Source organism: Erithacus rubecula (assembly GCF_903797595.1).
Source record: "Erithacus rubecula genome assembly, contig: scaffold_1208_arrow_ctg1, whole genome shotgun sequence".
Classification (NCBI taxonomy): Eukaryota; Metazoa; Chordata; class Aves; order Passeriformes; family Muscicapidae; genus Erithacus; species Erithacus rubecula.
Genome location: NW_027636194.1, coordinates 1 through 20,897, shown reverse-complemented (window position 1 = coordinate 20,897; position 20,897 = coordinate 1). Strand labels below are relative to the sequence as shown.

At 54.2% G+C, this 20,897-nt stretch overlaps 1 protein-coding gene across 1 annotated transcript; it reads right to left on the bottom strand.

The window, feature by feature from the left end:
- Positions 1 to 283: 283 nt before the first annotated feature.
- On the bottom strand, positions 284 to 19,061 carry LOC306815376 (ryanodine receptor 1-like). The gene is made up of 17 exons (XM_079331945.1): positions 18,845 to 19,061; positions 17,589 to 17,679; positions 17,367 to 17,507; positions 16,190 to 16,353; positions 15,110 to 15,188; positions 14,164 to 14,253; positions 12,301 to 12,441; positions 11,498 to 11,575; positions 9,203 to 9,278; positions 8,088 to 8,211; positions 5,906 to 6,021; positions 3,453 to 3,520; positions 2,450 to 2,571; positions 1,671 to 1,720; positions 1,272 to 1,332; positions 844 to 1,082; positions 284 to 375 (listed from the first exon to the last, which is right to left on the bottom strand). Exons 1-17 carry the CDS (start codon positions 19,042 to 19,044, stop codon positions 290 to 292), a joined length of 1,926 nt encoding a protein of 641 aa, XP_079188071.1. The 5' UTR covers positions 19,045 to 19,061; the 3' UTR covers positions 284 to 289.
- Positions 19,062 to 20,897: the final 1,836 nt, after the last annotated feature.

Here is a 20,897-nt window from a genome sequence, read left to right as displayed (position 1 = left end):
GTGGACAGTCTACGATGGACAGCAGGGACAGCAGGGGACAGCGGGGACAATGGGGACAGCAGGGACAGCAGGGGACAGTGAGGGACAGCAGGGGACAGTGAGGGACATCAGGGGACAATGGGGACAGGGGGGACAGCAGGGACAGCGGGGGACACCCCATGGCACCTCCCTCCGAGGTTTCTGGGATTTCCCCGAGGTTTTGGGGTCCCTACTGTGTTTTTCGGTGTCCCCCTGTGGTTTTTTTGGGACCCCCCCTGTGTTTTTGGGGTCCCCCCCAGTTTTTGGGTGCTCACCTGTCCACCAGGGGCCCGCGGGCGGTGCCCAGGCTGTAGATGCTGCACAGGATGCGGTAACAGGAGACCTGCACATCGTCCACTGCGGGGACAGCGGTGACACCAGTGTCCCCAAGGTGTCCTCAGTGTCCCCAGGGTGTCACCAGAGTGTCCCCAATATCCCAAATCCCCACAGTGTTCCCAATGTCCCCAATATCCCCAATGACCCTGATCCCCCAATGACTCCAATGTCTCCCAGTGTCCTCAGTCCTCCCAATGTCCCCAGTGTCCCCAATGTCCCCCAATGTCCCCAGTGTCCCCAATGTCCCCCAATGTCCCCCAATGTCCCCAGTGTCCCCAATGTCCCCAGTGTCCCGAATTTTCCTGATCCCCCCAATATCCCCCAATATCCCCCACTGTCCCCACTGTCCCCAATGCCCCCACTGTCCCCACTGTCCCCAGTGTCCCCAGTGTCCCCAATGTCCCTGATCCCCCCAGTATCCCCCAATATCCCCCACTGTCCCCAATGCCCCCACTGTCCCCACTGTCCCCAGTGTCCCGTGTCACTCACAGATGACATCATCCCCGAACTGGTGCTGTGCCAGGTGTTCAAACAGCGCAGTCAGCACAGGTAGCAGTGCCACCGAGGTGTAGGTGACATTCTGGGCCACGCCCTTGGTGGGGGCGCGGCTGGGGGTGCCCCGCCCCAGCCTCAGCTGCTCCCCAAACTTCTCCATGTCCTCGGCCGCCGACTCGAAGAACGAGCGCAGCCCCGCCTTGACAATCTCAGGGCCAGACTTCATCACTGTCCTGGGGACATTGGGGACATTGGGGACACTGGGGACATTGGGGGCATTGGGGACATTGGGGACACAGGGGACATTGGGGGCACTGGGGACATTGGGGACACTGGGGACACTGGGGACACTGGGGACATTGTTGACATTGGTGACATTTTGGTGACATTCTGGTGACATTCTGGTCACCCTGTGTCCCCACCTGGCGTCCAGTGAGCGGGCCAGGATCAGCAGGCAGTTCACCACAGCGGGGGCGTCGGTCCCTGGGGGGGACACGGGGACATTGGGGGGACAGAGACACTGGTGGCACCTCCAGTGTCCCCCCAGTCCCCCCCAGTGTCCCCCAGTCCCCTCAGTGCCCCCAGTCCCCCCCCAGTGTCCCCCCAGTCCCCCCCAGTGTCCCCCAATGTCCCCCAGTGTCCCCCAGTCCCCCCAGTGTCCCCCAGTGTCCCCCAATGTCCCCCAATGTCCCCCAGTCCCCCCCAATGTCCCCAGTGTCCCCCAGCTGTGTCCCCCAATGTCCCCCAGTGTCCCCCAATGTCCCCCAGTCCCCCCCAGTCCCCCCCAGTCCCCCCCAGTCCCTCCCAGTGTCCCCAGTTACCGAACAGCGACACCCGGTGCCGAACCAGCGCCGCCAGTTTGCAGAACAGGCTGGGGGGACAAAACAGGGGGTCAGGGGGGCCCCAAAATCCCAAATTCCATGGGGGGATTTAAGGGGAAATTTGGGGGTTTTGGGGTGGGATTTTGGGGGGGATTTGGGGTTTTTGTGGTGGGATTTTAGGGGGGATTTGGGGTTTTTGTGGTGGGATTTTTTGGGGGTTTTTGGGATGGGATTTTTTGGGGGGATTTGGGGTTTTTGGGTTGGGATGTTTTGGGGGTATTTGGGGGTTTTGGGGCAGGATTTTTGGGGTTTTTGGGTTGGGATGTTTTGGGGGGATTTGGAGTTTTTGGGGCAGGATTTTGGGGGGGATTTGGGGTTTTTGGGGCAGGATTTTTGGGGTTTTTGGGTTGGGATTTTTTGGGGGGATTTGGGGTTTTTGTGGTGGGATTTTTGGGGGGTTTTTGGGGTGGGATTTTTGGGGGTTTTTGGGGTGGGATTTTTTGGGGGTTTTTGCGATGGGATTTTTTGGGGGGATTTGGGGTTTTTGGGTTGGGATGTTTTGGGGGTATTTGGGGGTTTTGGGGCAGGATTTTTGGGGTTTTTGGGTTGGGATGTTTTGGGGGGATTTGGAGTTTTTTGGGGCAGGATTTTGGGGGGGATTTGGGGTTTTTGGGGCAGGATTTTTGGGGTTTTTGTGGTGGGATTTTTTGGGGTGGGATTTTTTTTTGGGAAATTTGGGGTCTTTGGGGTGGGATTTTTGGGGGTTTTTGGGGTCCCACCTGGTGATCATCTCCTTCTCCTTGTTGGAGGCGTGGCCGCCGCTGCCCAGCACCTGGGCCGGGGTGGAGAGGAAATAGAGGCAGTGGTTGTGGAAATACTGATTGATGAGGGGCAGCAGAATCTGGGGAGGGGGAAACAGGGGGGTCAGGGGCAGCCTGGACCCCAAAACCACACAGAGAACCCCATAAAGAACCCAAATAACCCATAGAGACCCCAAAAACACACAGAGAACCCCAAAAAACCTATAAAGAACCCAAATAAACCATAGAGACCCCAAATAACCCATAGAGACCCCAAAAGCCACACAGAGAACCCCAAAAACCCCATAAAGAACCCAAATAAACCATAGAGAACCCAAATAACCCATAGAGACCCCAAAAACCCCATAAAGAACCCAAATAACCCCATAAAGACCCCAAAACCACACAGAGAACCCCAAAAACCCAAAAGGAAATCCAAAACCACACAGAGAACCCCAAAAAACCCCATAAAGAACCCAAATAACCCACAGAGACCCCAAAAACCACACAGAGAACCCCAAAAACCCCATAAAGAACCCAAATAAACCATAGAGAACCCAAATAACCCATAAAGAACCTAATACCCCATAAAGAACCCAAATAACCCATAAAGAACCCAAATAAGCCATAGAGAACCTAAATACCCCCCAGAAACCCCAAAATAACCCATAAAAACCCCAAATAACCCATAAACCCCAAAAATAATCCATAAAAACTTCCCAAAATCTGTAAGAACCCCAAAATCCACACTGAGAACCCCAAAGAACCCACAGAAACCCCAAAATAAACCAGAAATTTGGGGTCTCCCATCCCATTTTTTGGGTCTCCCATCCCATTTTTGGTGTCCCCAATCCCAATTTTGGTGTCCCCAATCCCATTTTTGGTGTCCCCAATCCTCTTTTTGGTGTCCCCAATCCCAATTTTGGGGTCCCCAATCCCATTTTTGGGGTGTCCCATCCCATTTTTTGGGGTCCCCCCAAACCTTGGCGAAGAATTTGATCTCCTGCTCGTGGGGGGATTTCTCCACCCGCCCGCTGCTGACCACGGCCTCTGCCAAAAAACGGGGTTCAGGGGGGTCCCCCAAATTCTGGGGTGTCCCCCTGAGATTTTGGGGTGTCCCATGAGGATTTTGGGGTGTCCCATGGGGATTTTGGGGTGTTGTGATGGGATTTTGGGTGTCCCATGAGGATTTTGGGGTGTCCTGATGGGATTTTGGGGTGTCCTAATGGGATTTTGGGGTGTCCCATGGGGATTTTGGGTGTCCCATGAGGATTTTGGGGTGTCCCATTGGGATTTTGGGTGTCCCATGAGGATTTTGGGGTGTCCCATTGGGATTTTGGGTGTCCCATGAGGATTTTGGGGTGTCCCATGGGGATTTTGGGGTGTCCCATGGGGATTTTGGTGTGTCCTAATTGGATTTTGGGGTGTCCCATGAGGATTTTGGGTGTCCCATGAGGATTTTGGGGTGTCCCATGGGGATTTTGAGGTGCCCTGATGGGATTTTGGGGTGTCCTGATGGGATTTTGGGGGTCTCACCCAGGTGTGCAATGAACTCCTGGGCAATGTCAACCCAGAGGATTTGGGATTTCACTCAGGAATTTTGGGATTTCATTCAGGAATTTGGGGTTTCACCCAGGATTTTTGGGGTTTCTCTCTGGGATTTTTGGGGTCCCCCCATTTTTTGGGGTGCCCTGATGGATTTTGGGGTCCCCCTGTGTTTTGGGGTCTCACCCAGGTGTGCAATGAACTCCTGGGCAATGTCCATCCCAGGGGATTTGGGGTTTCACTCAGGAATTTTGGGGTTTCTCTCTGGGATTTTTGGGGTTTCTCTCTGGGATTTTGGGGTCCCCCCATTTTTTGGGGTGCCCTGATGGATTTTGGGGTCCCCCTGTGTTTTGGGGTCTCACCCAGGTGTGCAATGAACTCCTGGGCAATGTCCATCCCAGGGGATTTGGGGTTTCACTCAGGAATTTTGGGGTTTCTCTCTGGGATTTTTGGGGTTTCTCTCTGGGATTTTGGGGGGATTTTGGGGTCCCCCCATTTTTTGGGGTGCCCCCGGGTTTTGGGGTCTCACCCAGGTGTGCAATGAACTCCTGGGCAATGTCCATCCCAGGGGATTTGGGGTTTCTCTCTGGGTTTTTGGGGTTTCTCTCTGGGATTTTTGGGGTTTCTCTCTGGGATTTTTGGGGTTTCTCTCTGGGATTTTTGGGGTTTCTCTTTTGGATTTTTGGGGTTTCTCTCTGGGTTTTTGGGGTTTCTCTCTGGGTTTTTGGGGTTTCTCTCTGGGATTTTTGGGGTTTCTCTCTGGGTTTTTGGGGTTTCTCTCTGGGATTTTTGGGGTTTCTCTCTGGGATTTTTGGGGTTTCTCTCTGGGATTTTTGGGGTTTCTCTTTTGGATTTTTGGGGTTTCTCTCTGGGATTTTTGGGGTTTCTCTTTTGGATTTTTGGGGCTTCTCTCTGGGATTTTTGGGGTTTCTCTCTGGGATTTTTGGGGTTTTTCTCTGGGATTTTTGGGGATTCTCTCTGGGATTTTTGGGGTCCCCCCGTTTTTTCAGGTCCCCCTGTGTTTTGGGGTCTCACCCAGGTGTGCAATGAATTCCTGAGCAATGTCCAACCCAGGGGATTTGGGGTTTCACTCAGGAATTTGGGGTTTCTCTCTGGGATTTTTGGGGTTTCTCTCTGGGATTTTGGGGGGATTTTGGGGTTTCTCTCTGGGATTTTGGGGGGATTTTGGGGTCCCCCCGTTTTTTGGGGTGCCCCTGTGTTTTGGGGTCTCACCCAGGTGTGCAATGAATTCCTGAGCAATGTCCAACCCAGGGGATTTGGGGTTTCACTCAGGAATTTGGGGTTTCTCTCTGGGATTTTTGGGGTTTCTCTCTGGGATTTTGGGGGGATTTTGGGGTTTCTCTCTGGGATTTTGGGGGGATTTTGGGGTCCCCCCGTTTTTTGGGGTGCCCCTGTGTTTTGGGGTCTCACCCAGGTGTGCAATGAACTCCTGGGCAATGTCCATCCCAGGGGATTTGGGGTTTCACCCAGGATTTTTGGGGTTTTTCTCTGGGATTTTTGGGGTTTCTCTCTGGGATTTTTGGGGTTTCTCTCTGGGTTTTTGGGGTTTCTCTCTGGGATTTTTGGGGTTTTTCTCTGGGATTTTTGGGGTCCCCCCCGTTTTTTGGGGTGCCCTGATGGATTTTTGGGGTGTCCTGATGGATTTTGGGGTCCCCCTGTGTTTTGGGGTCTCACCCAGGTGTGCAATGAACTCCTGGGCAATGTCAACCCAGAGGATTTGGGATTTCACTCAGGAATTTTGGGATTTCATTCAGGAATTTGGGGTTTCACCCAGGATTTTTGGGGTTTCTCTCTGGGATTTTTGGGGTCCCCCCATTTTTTGGGGTGCCCTGATGGATTTTGGTGTCCCCCTGTGTTTTGGGGTCTCACCCAGGTGTGCAATGAACTCCTGGGCAATGTCCATCCAGCGCAGCAGCTGCTGCAGGAACCCGAATGCGAAACGTTTCTCGATGGACGACGTGTCCAGCTCCATGTCCTTGAGACCCCTGAGGGGGCACCCCAACCTCAGCACCCCCTCCCCAAATTCCCTGAGACCCCTGAGGGGGCACCCCAACCTCAGCACCCCCTCCCCAAATTCCCTGAGACCCCTGAGGGGGCACCCCAACCTCAGCACCCCCTCCCCAAATTCCCTGAGACCCCTGAGGGGGCACCCCAACCTCAGCACCCCCTCCCCAAATTCCCTGAGACCCCTGAGGGGGCACCCCAACCTCAGCACCCCCTCCCCAAATTCCCTGAGACCCCTGAGGGGGCACCCCAACCTCAGCACCCCCTCCCCAAATTCCCTGAGACCCCAAAAACCCCTGAGACCCCCCTCCCCAAACCCCCTGAGACCCCAAACCTCAGCACCCCCTCCCCAAATTCCCTGAGACCCCTTAGGGGGCAGCCCAACCTCAGCACCCCCTCCCCAAATTCCCTGAGACCCCTGAGGGGGCACCCCAACCTCAGCACCCCCTCCCCAAATTCCCTGAGACCCCAAACCTCAGCACCCCCTCCCCAAATTCCCTGAGACCCCTGAGGGGGCACCCCAACCTCAGCACCCCCTCCCCAAATTCCCTGAGACCCCTGAGGGGGCACCCCAACCTCAGCACCCCCTCCCCAAATTCCCTGAGACCCCAAAACCCCTGAGACCCCAAAAACTCCTCCTGAGACCCCAAACCCCCTCCTGAGACCCCAAACCCCCTCCCCAAAATTCCCTGAGACCCCAAACCCCCCCAAAACCCCCTCCCCAAATCCCCCGAGACCCCAAACCCCCTCCTGAGACCCCAAACCCCCCCAAAACCCCCTCCCGAAAACCCCCTGAGACCCCAAAATCCCCTCCTGAGACCAGTTTGGGGGATTCCCAAATTCCTGGAGGATTTTTGGGATGGATATTTTGGGGTTTTGGGGTGGATTTTTTGTGTGGATATTTTGGGGTACCCTGGGGATATTTGGGGGTTTTGGGGTGCATTTTCAGGGTCTCCAGTGGGTTTTTGGGGTGGGTATTTTGGGGTTTTGGGGTGCATTTTGGGGTAGGTATTTTGGGGTGTATTTTGTGGTCCTCAGTGGGTTTTAGGGTGGATGTTTTGGGGTTTTGGGGTGTATTTTGGGGTGGGTATTTTGGGGTATTTAGTGGGTTTTTGGGGTGTATTTTGGGGTGGGTATTTTGGGGTTTTTGGGATGCATTTTCAGGGTCTCCAGTGGGTTTTCGGGGTGGATATTTTGGGGTTTTGGGGTGGATTTCAGGGTCCCCAGTGGATATTTTGGGGTGGATTTTTGGGGTCTATTTCAGGGTCCCCAGTGGGTTTTTGGGGTGGATATTTTGAGTTTTTGGGGTGTATTTCGGGGTAACCAGTGGGTTTTTGGGGGGGTATTTTGGGATATTTGGGCTGTATTTCGGGGTCCCCAGTGCATTTTTGGGGTGGGTGTTTTGGGGTTTTGGGGTGTATTTTTGGGGTGAATGTTTTGAGGTTTTTGGGGTGCATTTCAGGGACCCCAGTGGGTTTTGGGGTGTATTTTCATGGTCCCCAGTAGGTTTTTAGGGTGGCTATTTTGGGGTTTTTGAGGTGGATTTTTGGGGTCCCCAGGGGGTTTTTGGGGTGGATTTTTGGGGTGGGTATTTTGGGTTTTTGGGGTGTATTTTGGGGTGGGTATTTGGGGGTTTTGGGTGGATATTTTGGGGTCCCCAGTGGGTTTTTGGGGTGGGTATTTTGGGGTTTTGGGGTGGGTATTTTGGGATTTTGGGGTGGATATTTTGGGGTGGGTATTTTGGGGTTTATTTTGGGGTCCCCAGTGGTTTTTGGGGTGGGTATTTTGAGGTTTTGGGGTGGGTATTTTTGGATTTTGGGGTGGATTTTTGGGGTGGGTGTTTGGGGGTTTTGGGTGGATATTTTGGGGTGGGTATTTTGGGGTTTATTTTGGGGTCCCCAGTGGATTTTTGGGGTGGGTATTTGGGGGTTTTGGGTGGATATTTTGGGGTGGGTATTTTGGGGTTTTGGGGTTTATTTTGGGGTCCCCAGTGGGTTTTTGGGGTGGGTATTTTGGGGTCTCCAGTGGGTTTTTGGGGTGCCCTCACCGGGTCACGGCGTATCCGTGCAGCTGCAGGAACTTGAGCAGCTCCTGCGCCTTCTCCCGGTCCCGCGCCTTCTCCTTGGCAGTCAGGGTGTCATAGGGCACCAGCAGGGGGTGGGAGCCCCCCCCTGCCCCCCAAAATTATCATTAGAGACCCCCAAAACCAGCCCAGGCAGTCAGGGTGTCATAGGGCACCAGCAGGGGGTGGGAGCCCCCCCCTGCCCCCCAAAATTATCATTAGAGACCCCCAAAACCAGCCCTGACCATCAGCCCCCCCCTGCAACCCAAAATCAGCATTAGGGACCCCCAAACCATCATCCTGCACCCCAAAACCAGCCCAGGCAGTCAGTGTGTCATAGGGCACCAGGAGCCCCCCCCTGCCCCCCAAAATTATCATTAGAGACCCCCCAAAACCAGCCCTGACCATCAGCCTCCCCCTGCACCCCAAAATCGGCCTTGGAACCCAAAAATTATCATTAGAGACCCCCCAAAACCAGCCCTGACCATCAGCCCCCCCCCTGCACCCCAAAATCAGCATTGGAACCCCAAAATGATCATTAGAGACCCCCCAAAACCAGCCCTGACCATCAGCCCCCCCCCCCCTGCACCCCAAAATCGGCATTGGAACCCCAAAATGATCATTAGAGACCCCCCAAACCATCATCCTGCACCCCAAAACCAGCCCTGGACGCCCCAAAATCATCACCCTGGAACCCCAAAATTATCACTGGAACCCCCAAAATCAGGTCTCACGCTTGGGAGTGTCCCAGGGGTTCTTCCCCCCTATTTTGGGGAGGGGTCTCACATTTGGGGGGGGGGTTCACCCCTATTTTGGGGAGGGGTCTCACCTTTGTGGGGGTGTCCCAGGGGGTTCCCCCTATTTTGGGGAGGGGTCTCACCTTTGGGGGGGTTCCCCCCTATTTTGGGGAGGGGTCTCACCTTTGGGGGGGTGTCCCAGGGGGTTCCCCCTATTTTGGGGAGGGGTCTCACCTTTGGGGGGGTTCACCCCTATTTTGGGGAGGGGTCTCACCTTTGGGGGTGTCCCAGGGGGTTCCCCCTATTTTGGGGAGGGGTCTCACCTTTGGGGGGGTTCACCCCTATTTTGGGGAGGGGTCTCACCTTTGGCCTCCAGCTCCAGTTTCTTCTTGCGGCCCCAGGTGTTGTGATAATTCTCAGCCAACTGCTCAGCCATGGCCTGGGGGGATTTGGAAAATTTGGGGTGAATTTGGGGGGATTTGGGGAGATTTTGGGGATTTTTGGGGGATTTGGGGTGAATTTGGGGTGAATTTGGGGGGATTTTGGGGATTTTTGGGGGATTTGGGGGGATTTGGGAAGGTTTGGGGGAAAATTTGAGGTAGATTTGGGGTGGATTTGGGGGAATTTTGGGAGATTTTGGGGGATTTTGGGGTGGATTTGGGGGATTTTGGGAGGATTTTGGGGATTTTTGGGGGTGAATTTGGGGGGATTTGGGGAGATTTTGGGGATTTTGGGTGATTTGGGGTGAATTTAGGGGGATTTAGGGTGGATTTGGGGGATTTTGGGGTGGATTTGGGGGATTTTGGGGGATTTTGGGGGATTTTGGGGTGGATTTGGGGAGATTTGGGAAGGTTTGGGGGAAATTTTGAGGTAGATTTGGGGTGGATTTGGGGAAATTTTGGGAGATTTGGGGGGATTTTGGGGATTTTTTGGGGATTTGGGGTGAATTTAGGGGGATTTAGGGCGGATTTGGGGAAAATTTGAGGTAGATTTGGGGTGGATTTGGGGCAATTTTTGAGGATTTTGGAAAATTTGGGGCATTTGTGACATTTTGGGACATTTTTGTGACATTTCTGTGACACTTTGGGACATTTTAAGACATTCTTGGTACATTTTTAGGACACTTTGTGACATTTTGTGACATTCTTGTGACACTTTGTGACATTTTTGGGACATTATTGTGACATTTTGGGACATTTTTGGGACATTTTTGGGACATAATTGAGACATTTTGGGACATTTTTGGGACACTTTGTGACATTTTGTGACACTTTGGGACACTTTGGGACATTTTGTGACACTTTGGGACATTTTGTGACACTTTGGGACATTTTAAGACATTCTTGGGACACTTTGGGACATTTTGTGACATTTTGGGACACTTTGTGACATTTTGTGACATTCTTGGGACATTTTTGTGACACTTTGGGACATTTCTGTGACATTTCTGTGACACTTTGTGACACTTTGGGACATTTTGGGACACTTTGTGACATTTTGGGACATTTTTGGGACATTTTTGGGACATAATTGAGACATTTTGGGACATTTTTGGGACACTTTGTGACATTTTGTGACACTTTGGGACATTTTGGGACATTTTGTGACACTTTGTGACATTTTAAGACATTCTTGGGACATTTCGGGACATTTTGTGACACTTTGTGACATTCTGTGACATTTTGGGACATTTTGGGACATTTTGGGACATTTCTGTGACACTTTGTGACATTTTGGGACATTTTAAGACATTCTTGGGACACTTTGGGACATTTTGGGACATTTGGGGACACTTTGGGACATTTTGGGACACTTTGTGACATTTTGGGACATTTTTGGGACATTTTTGGGACATAATTGAGACATTTTGGGACATTTTTGGGACACTTTGTGACATTTTGTGACACTTTGGGACATTTTGGGACATTTTGTGACACTTTGTGACATTTTGGGACATTATTGTGACATTTTGTGACATTTTGGGACATTTTGGGACATTTTGTGACACTTTGTGACATTTTGTGACACTTTGGGACATTTTAAGACATTCTTGGGACATTTTTGTGACACTTTGGGACATTTTGGGACATTTTGTGACACTTTGGGACATTTTGGGACATTCTTGGGACATTTTTGTGACACTTTGTGACATTTTGTGACATTTTTGTGACACTTTGTGACATCTTGGGACATTTTAAGACATTTTTGGGACATTTCTGTGACACTTTGTGACACTTTGTGACATTTTGTGACATTCTTGGGACATTTCTGTGACACTTTGGGACATTTTGGGACATTTCTGTGACACTTTGTGACACTTTGTGACATTTTGTGACATTCTTGGGACATTTCTGTGACACTTTGGGACATTTTGGGACATTTCTGTGACACTTTGTGACACTTTGTGACATTTTGTGACATTCTTGGGACATTTCTGTGACACTTTGTGACATCTTGGGACATTTTGGGACATTTTGGGACATTCTTGGGACATTTTTGTGACACTTTGGGACATTTCTGTGACATTTTGTGACACTTTGTGACATTTCTGTGACACTTTGGGACATTTTAAGACATTCTTGGGACACTTTGGGACATTTTGTGACATTCTGTGACATTTTGTGACATTTTGGGACATTTTGGGACCCTGGCTCTCACCTGCAGCTCCCGGGACAAGGTGACCCCGCCCAGGTCCACGGGCTGGGGGCTGTACCCGTGGGAGGGGTCGTAGGTGGCCTGGGGGGGGGGACAAAAAAAAATTTGGGGGTGTCCCCCTTGACCCCTCCCCCACCCCCAGATAATTTTGGGGTTCCCCCACCTGTCCCAGGTGATTTTTTGGGGTCCCACCTGAGAATTTTGGGAGATTTTTTGGGTTTTCTTCTTCTCCATCTCCCCATTTTTCCCTTCCCTCCCTCCCCCTTTTCCCCCCCAAAATAATTTTGGGGTTCCCCACCCGTTCTAGATAATTTTGGGGTTTTCCCCCAGGTAATTTTTGGGGTTCTCAAGGTTTTTTTTTGGGGTCCCACCTGAGCGTTTTGGGAGATTTTTTGGGGTTTCTTCTTCCCCCTCCCTCTCTCCACACCCCAAAATCCCCACCAGATAATTTTGGGGTTCCCCCACCTGCCCCAGGTATTTTTTGGGGTCCCACCTGAGCATTTTGGGAGATTTTTTGGGTTTTCTTCTTCTCCCTCCCTCTCTCCACACCCCAAAATCCCCCCCAGATAATTTTGGGGTTCTCAAGGTTTTTTTTGGGTCCACACCCCAAAATCCTCACCAGATAATTCTGGGGTTCCCCCACCTGCCCCAGGTATTTTTTGGGGTCCCACCTGAGCGTTTTGGGAGATTTTTTTGGTTTTTCTCCCCCTCTCCACACCCCAAATCCCCCCACATGGCTTTTTTAGGGTTCCCCCAGATAATTCTGGGGTTCCCCCACCTGCCCCGGGTATTTTTTGGGGTCCCACCTGAGCGTTTTGGGAGATTTTTCGGGTTTTCTTCTTCTCCCCCCTCTCCTCCTCCCCCTCCCTGGCTTTCTCCACCGTCCACTCCCAGGCCAGCATCGCCTTCAGCGACTCCTTGATGGGCCAGCGATAAATCTCCTTGTCCTGGGGGCACCCCAAAAATTTAGGGGGTGGTGGGGGGTCCCCAAAAATCGGGGAGGGTTAGAGGGGGATCAGCAGATCCCCAAATTGCAGCTCAAACTGTTGAAATCCACCCCAAATACAACAAACCACCTGAAACTCGCTAAATTATCTCACATCCCCCTCAAATCCACCCCAAATTCCCCTAAATCCTCCAAAATTCCCCCAAATTTCCTTAAATCCCCCCAAAATTCCCCCCTAAAACCACCTGAAACTCCCCCGTATCCTCCCAAATGCCACCAAATTCCCCCAAATCCCTCCAAAATACTCCCCAAATCCACCCCAAATCCTCCCAAATCCACCCCAAATCCTCCCAAATCCACCCCAAATCCACCCCAAATCCACTCCAAATTCCCCTAAATTCAATCAAATCCTTCCAAATTCACCCCAAATTTCTCCCAAATCCACCCCAAATCCTCCCAAATCCACCCCAAATCCTCCCAAATCCACTCCAAATTCCCTAAAATTCAATCAAATCCTCCCAAATTCACCCCAAATTTCTCCCAAATCCACCCCAAATCCTCCCAAATCCACCCCAAATCCTCCCAAATCCACTCCAAATTCCCTAAAATTCAATCAAATCCTCCCAAATTCACCCCAAATTTCTCCCAAATCCACCCCAAATTCTCCCAAATCCTCCAAAATTCCCCAAAATTTACCCAGAAGCCCCCCAAGATCCCCCCCAAAATCCACCCAAATCCACCCCAGATCCTCATCAATCCTTCCAAAATCCCCTTCAAATCCTCCCCAAATCCTCCCAAAACCTTCCCAAATCCATCCTAAAACCCTCCAAATTCCCCCAAATTTCCCTAAATCCCCCCAAAATCCCCCCAAATCCAACAAACCACCTGAAACTCCCCCTTATCCTCCCAAATGCCACCAAATTCCCCAAAATCCCTCCAAAATACTCCCCAAATCCACCCCAAATCCTCCCAAATTCACCCCAAATTCCCCTAAATCCTCCAAAATTCCCCCGAAGTCCCCCAAGATCCCCCCAAAATCCTCCCAAATCCACCCCAGATCCTCATCAATCCTTCCAAAATCCCCTTCCAATCCTCCCCAAATCCCACAAATCCTCCCAAAACCTTCCCAAATCCCCCCAAATCCATCCTAAAACCCTCCAAATTCCCCCAAATTTTCCTAAATCCCCCCCTAAAACCACCTCAAACTCCCCCATATCCTCCCAAATCCCCCCAAAATCCCTCCAAAATACTCCCCAAATCCACCCCAAATCCTCCCAAATCCACCCCAAATCCTCCTAAATTCACTCAAATTCTCCCAAATCCACCCCAAATTCCCCTAAATCCTCCCAAAATCCCTCCAAAATCCCTCCCAAATCCCCCTAAAACCACCTCAAACTCCCCCAAATCCTCCTCAAATCCCACAAATCCATCCTAAAATCCTCCATATTCCCCCAAATTTCCCTAAATCCCCCCCAAATCCCCCTAAAACCACCTCAAACTCCCCAAAATACTCCTCAAATCCCCCCCAAATCCCCCCTAAATCCACCCAAAATCCTCCTCAAATCCCCCCAAATCCCCCTAAATCCACCCAAAATCCTCCTCAAATCCCCCTAAATCCCCCCAAATCCCCCCTGGGTTTTTGGGGTGTGCCCCACCCCGGGTTTTTGGGGTCCACCCCCTGGGTTTTTGGGGTCCCCCCCAGGTTTTTGGGGGTCCCTGGCACCTTCTCAGAGAAGGTTTTGTAGGGTCTCAGCATCGGGTGGGTTTTGGCTTCTTCATCCACGGCCTCACCAAAAGTCCAGTTGTTCTGGATCTGGGGGGGCAGGGGGAGATTTTGGGGGCTCAGGGGAGAATTTGGGGGCTCAGGGGAGAATTTGGGGGGTCAGGGGAGATTTTGGGGGGTCAGGGAAATTTTGGGAGGATTTGGGGGGGGTCAGAGGAAATTTGTGGGAGAGACAACAAAAATTTGGGAGTCACAGAGGAGATTTAGGGAGGGGACAACCAAGATTTTTTGGGGGTCAGGGGAGATTTTTGGGGGGTCCCAGGGGTGTCCTACAGGTTTTGGGGGGATTCTGGGGGGTCCCAAAGGTTTGGGGGGGATTCTGGGGGGTCCTACAGGTCTGGGGTGTCCTGGGGGGGTCCCACAGGTCTGGGGGAATTCTGGGGGGTCTCACAGGTTTTGGGGTGATTCTGGGGGTCCCACAGGTTTTGGGGGGATTCTGGGGGGTCCCAAACGTCTGGGGGGTCCTGGGGGGTCCCACAGGTTTTGGGGGGATTCTGGGGGGTCCCCCAGGTTTGGGGGGATTTTGGGGGGGTCCTGGGGGGTCCCACTGGGGGGATTCTGGGGGGTTCCCCAAGGTCTGGGGGGATTCTGGGGGGTCCTCCAGGTTTTGGGGGGGTCCTGGGGGGTTCCCCAAGGTCTGGGGGGATTCTGGGAGGTCCCCCAGGTTTGGGGGGATTTTGAGGGGGTCCTGGGGGGTCCCACTGGGGGGATTCTGGGGGGTTCCCCAAGGTCTGGGGGGATTCTGGGGGGTCCTCCAGGTTTTGGGGGGGTCCTGGGGGCTCCCCAAGGTCTGGGGGGATTCTGGGGGGTCCCTCAGGTTTGGGGGGATTTTGAGGGGGTCCTGGGGGTTCCCCCAGGTTTTGGGGGGGTCCAGGGGGGTCCCCACCTTGTCGAATGCCCACTTCTCGTGCGTGTACTCGGCGAATTTGTTGATGAATCCGTCGAGTTTCTCGGGGATGATGACACTGGGGGGACACGGGGGGCCAGGGGGGTGAGGATGGATGGATTTGGGGAGGGGTCTCCATCAGGATGAGGATGAATTTGGGGAGGGGTCTCTATGAGGATGAGGATGGATTTGGGGAGGGGTGTCTGTGAAGATCAGGATGAATTTGGGGAGGGGGTTTCTGGATGAGGATGAATTTGGGGAGGGGTCTTTATGAAGATGAGGATGAATTTGGGGAGGAGTCTCCATGGGGATGAGGATGGATTTGGGGAGGGGTCTCTGTGAGGATCAGGATGAATTTGGGGAGGGGTCTCCATGGGGATGAGGATGGATTTGGGGAGGGGTGTCTGTGAAGATCAGGATGGATTTGGGGAGGGGTCTCCATGGGGATGAGGATGGATTTGGGGAGGGGTGTCTGTGAAGATCAGGATGGATTTGGGGAGGGGTCTCTGTGTGGATGAAGATGAGGATGAGGATGAAGACAAGGACAGATGGGTCTGGGGGATCACAGCCGGGGTTGGGGGGGTTTTGGGGGGGTCTGTGGGGGGTTTGGGGGGTTTTTGGGGGGGGGTCTGTGGGGGGTTTGGGAGGTCAGGGGGGTTTGGGGGGTCTGTGGGGGGTTTGGGGGGTTTTGGAGGGTCTGTGGGGGGGTTTTGGGGGGTCAGGGGGGGTTGGGGGGTCTGTGGGGGGTTTGGGGCGTTTTGGGGGGTTTGTGGGGGGTTTTGGGGGGTCAGGGGGGGTTGGGGGGTCTGTGGGGGGTTTGGGGGGTTTTGGGGGTCTGTGGGGGGTTTGGGGGGTTTTGGGGGGTTTGTGGGGGGTTTTGGGGGGTCAGGGGGATTTTGAGGGGGTCTGTGGGGGGTTTGGGGGGTTTTGGGGGTCTGTGGGGGTTTTGGGGGGTCTGTGGGGAGTTTTGGGGGTCTGTGGGGGGTTTTGAGGGTCTGTGGGGGGTTTGGGGGGTTTTGGGGGTCTGTGGGGGGTTTGGGGGTTCTGTGGGGGGTTTTGGGGGGGTCTCTGTGCCCCTACTTGAGGGTCTCCACGGGTTTGGGGTCGAAGTTGCCCTCGGCATCCACCGAGGCTTTTTTCTCGGTGCGGGACGAGTAACTGGCGTCGACGTAATCGGGGGGGAGCGCGCCGGCGATGGCGCAGAGACACGGCATGGCCAGCTTGTACAGCTCGGGGTCAAACTTCTGTGACAGGGACAGAGTGACATCATCAGTGACATCATCAGCGTGTCAGCACAGACACTGCATGGCCAGCTTGTACAGCTCGGGGTCAAACTTCTGTGACAGGGACAGAGTGACATCATCAGTGACATCATCAGCGTGTCAGCACAGACACGGCATGGCCAGCTTGTACAGCTCGGGGTCAAACTTCTGTGACAGGGACAGAGTGACATCATCAGTGACATCATCAGCGTGTCAGCACAGACACGGCATGGCCAGCTTGTACAGCTCGGGGTCAAACTTCTGTGTGACATTAATGACATCATCAGTGACATCATCAGCGTGTCAGCACAGACACAGCACGGCCAGCTTGTACAGCTCGGGGTCAAACCTCTGAGGGGGCAGCAGTGACACCAGTGTCACCAGTGTGACACCAGTGCCACCAGCCCTGTGTCACCAGTGACATCATCTGTGTGTCACCAGTGCCACCAGCTCCAGCTCAATGCTCCCCCGGTGTTTTCATTTGTATGTCCCCATTGTCACCATGTCCCCATTGTCACCATGTCCCCATGTCCCCTGTCCCCAGTGCCACCATGTCCCCTGTCCCCAGTGCCACCATGTCCCCATTGTCACCATGTCCCCAATGTCACCCTGTCCCCATGTCCCCTGTCCCCAGTGCCACCATGTCCCATCCCCAATGCCACCATGTCCCCTGTCCCCATTGTCACCCTGTCCCCATTGCCACCATGTCCCCATGTCCCCTGTCCCCAGTGCCACCATGTCCCCATTGTCACCATGTCCCCAATGTCACCCTGTCCCCATTGTCCCCATGTCCCCTGTCCCCATGTCCCCTGTCCCCATGTCCCCACCTTGTGTGCCAGCGAGTCGAAGATGCCCCAGAAGAGTTTCCTGGTCAGGTGCAGCTCCTCCCCTGAGCTGTGTCCCCATTGTCACCCTGTCCCCATTGTCACCCTGTCCCCATTGCCACCCTGTCCCCATGTCCCCTGTCCCCATGTCCCCTGTCCCCATGTCCCCACCTTGTGTGCCAGCGAGTCGAAGATGCCCCAGAAGAGTTTCCTGGTCAGGTGCAGCTCCTCCTCCGAGCTCACGCCCATGTTGGGCCACCCGCTGGGCAGGCAGTAGTAGCGCCAGCAGCGCTCGTAGTGATTGGTCAGCAGCTTTTTGGGGGGACACGGGGGGGGGTCAGTGGGGTCTGGGGGTGCCGGGGGGAATTGGGGGGTCCCCAGTTTGGGGCTCACCTTGAGCGGCATCTTGGCGAACTCGTTGAGGATGGGCACGTCGAAGACGAGGCGGCGCAGGAGGTGCTGGAGCATGGAGGGGCGGATGTACCTGGGGGAACGGGGGGTTTGGGGGTTTGGGGTCACCTGAAGGGGGATGTGGGACCTTGAGGGGGCACGGGGGCACCTGGGGGGGTGACAATGGGGCGGGGCTGGCCATGGGGTTGGGTTGGGTTGGCCATGAATGTTGGGTTGGCCATGAGGGTTGGGTTGGGTTGGGCATGGTGGTTGAGTTGGGTTGGCCATCAGGGATTGGGTTGGGCACTATGGTTGAGTTGGGTTGGTCATGAGGGTTGGGTTGGCCCTGGGATTGGGTTGGGCATGAGGAATTGGGTTGACTACACCCATTGCACTAACCACAAGGGTTGGGTTGACCGTGACAGTTGGGTTGACCATGAGTAGGGTTAACCATGAGTAGGATTAACCATGAGTTGGGTTAACCATGAGTTGGGTTGACCATGCCCATTGCATTAACCATAAGGGTTGGGTTGACCATGACAGTTGGGTTGGCCAAGCCAGTTGGGTTGACCATGCCAGTTGGGTTGACCATGCCAGTTGGGTTTGCCATGCCAGTTGTACTAACCAGAAGGGTTGGGTTGACCATGACAGTTGGGTTGACCACAAGGGTTGGGCTGACCATACCAGTTGGGCTGGCCATGCCAGTTGGGTTGGCCATGCCAGTTGGGTTGGCCATGCCAGTTGGGTTGGCCATGCCTGTTGGGTTGGCCATGCCAGTTGGGTTGGCCATGCCTGTTGGGTTGACCATGCCTGTTGGGTTGGCCATGTCAGTTGGGTTGGCCATGCCCATTGGGTTGGCCATGCCCGCTGCACTAACCCCAAGGGTTGGGTTGGCCATGCCCATTGGGCTGGCCATGCCCGTTGGGTTGGCCATGCCCATTGGGCTGGCCACGCCCGCTGCACTAACCCCAAGGGTTGGGTTGGCCATGCCCATTGGGCTGGCCATGCCCGCTGCACTAACCCCAAGGGTTGGGTTGACCATACCAGTTGGGTCGGCCATGCCCGTTGGGTTGGCCATGCCCATTGGGCTGGCCATGCCAGCTGCACTAACCCCAAGGGTTGGGTTGGCCATGCCCATTGGGTCGGCCATGCCAGCTGCACTAACCCCAAGGGTTGGGTTGACCATACCATTTGGGTTGGCCACGCCCGCTGCACTAACCCCACGGACCGGCGGGTTTTGGCGCCGTTTGGGGCCGCACCTGCAGAGCGCCATCAGGCACTCCTCGATGGCGTCGCGCTGCGCCTTGGTGAGGGCGCGGCCGCGCGACAGCCGGTAGATGGTGTGCAGCATGGAGTCCACCATGATGGCGCGGTGCTCGGTGCCGGCGAACAGCGGCGCGCATTTGGTGATCAGCGGCATCACCGCCAGGCACAGGTAGCGGTTCAGCGCCAGCGCCATCTCCGTGGTGCTGAACGTGGCCTGGGGGACACGGGCGGGGTCAGGGGGGCGGAGCCATCCCACAGAGGAGATTTGGGGATCCCAAATCCATCTCACAACGGAGATTTGGGGATCCCAAATCCATGCCACGGCGGAGATTTGGGGATCCCAAATCCATCCCACGGCAGAGATTTGGGGATCCCAAATCCATCCCACGGCGGAGATTTGGGGATCCCAAATCCATCCCACGGCGGAGATTTGGGGATCCCAAATCCATCCCACGGCAGAGATTTGGGGATCCCAAATCCATCCCACGGCGGAGATTTGGGGATCCCAAATCCATCCCACAGAGGAGATTTGGGGATCCCAAATCCATCCCACGGCGGAGATTTGGGGATCCCAAATCCATCCCACAGAGGAGATTTGGGGATCCCAAATCCATCTCACAACGGAGATTTGGGGATCCCAAATCCATCTCACGGTGGAGATTTGGGGATCCCAAATCCATCCCACGGTGGAGATTTGGGGATCCCAAATCCATCCCACGGTGGAGATTTGGGGATCCCAAATCCATCCCACAGAGGAGATTTGGGGATCCCAAATCCATCTCACGGCGGAGATTTGGGGATCCCAAATCCATCCCACAGAGGAGATTTGGGGATCCCAAATCCATCCCACGGTGGAGATTTGGGGATCCCAAATTCATCCCATGGTGGAGATTTGGGGATCCCAAATCCATCCCATGGTGGAGATTTGGGGATCCCAAATCCATCCCATGGTGGAGATTTGGGAATTTGAGGATCCCAAATTCATCCCATGGTGGAGATTTGGGGATCCCAAATCCATCCCACGGCAGAGATTTGGGGATTTGGGGATCCCAGATCCATCTCACGGAGGAGATTTGGGGACCCCAAATCCATCCCACAGAGGAGATTTGGGGATTTGGGGATCCCAAATCCATCCCACAGCAGAGATTTGGTGGATCCCGGATATATCAAATAGGACAGGTTGGGGTGACCCCAAATCTATCCCATAGGGAAGATTTCGGGTGATTCCAAATCCATCCCTATTTTGGCACCCCAAAACCACCCCATAAAGATTTGGGGTGACCCCAGATCCAAACCCATAAGGGAGATTTGGGGGACCCCAGACCCATAAAATAGGGAATATTTGGGGGACCCCAGTCTCATCTCACAGGGAATATTTGGGGGATCCCACAGCAGGGAACAGGGGTACCCCTGTAGGGAGTTTTGGGGTTCCCTGGGGAGGTTTTGGGGCGGCCCTTGGTGTGAAGGGTTTTGGGGTGCCCCGGGGAGGTTTTGGGACACCCCTTGGTGTGAAGGACTTTGGGGTGCCCCATGGAGGTTTTGGGGTGTCCCAGGGAGGTTTTGGGGTGCCCCGGGGAGGTTTTGGGGCGCCCCTTGGTGTGAAGGGTTTTGGGGTGCCCCGGGGAGGTTTTGGGGTGCCCCGGGGAGGTTTTGGGGCACCCCTTGGTGTGAAGGGTTTTGGGGTTCCCTGGGGAGGTTTTGGGGTGCCCCATGGAGGTTTTGAGGCCCTCCTTGGTGTGAAGGGTTTTGGGGTGCCCCGGGGAGGTTTTGGGGTGCCCCATGGAGGTTTTGGGGTGCCCCGGGGAGGTTTTGGGGCACCCCTTGGTGTGAAGGGTTTTGGGGTGCCCCATGGAGGTTTTGGGGTGCCCCAGGGAGGTTTTGGGGTTCCCTGGGGAGGTTTTGGGGCGCCCCTTGGTGTGAAGGGTTTTGGGGTGCCCCATGGAGGTTTTGGGGTGCCCCGGGGAGGTTTTGGGGTGTCCCATGGAGGTTTTGAGGCCCTCCTTGGTGTGAAGGGTTTTGGGGTGCCCCATGGAGGTTTTGGGGTTT

Bases quoted from the DNA above. Each gene is read 5' to 3' on its own strand.
- LOC306815376 (XM_079331945.1), bottom strand. From the start codon at position 19,044: ATGGCGCTGGCGCTGAACCGCTACCTGTGCCTGGCGGTGATGCCGCTG. The intron at 16,354-17,366 runs GTGGGGACATGG...TCCCTGTCACAG, and splicing joins TCGACTCGCTGGCACACAAG to AAGTTTGACCCCGAGCTGTA. The intron at 1,083-1,271 runs GTGGGGACACAG...CAATGTCCCCAG, and splicing joins GCCCGCTCACTGGACGCCAG to GACAGTGATGAAGTCTGGCC.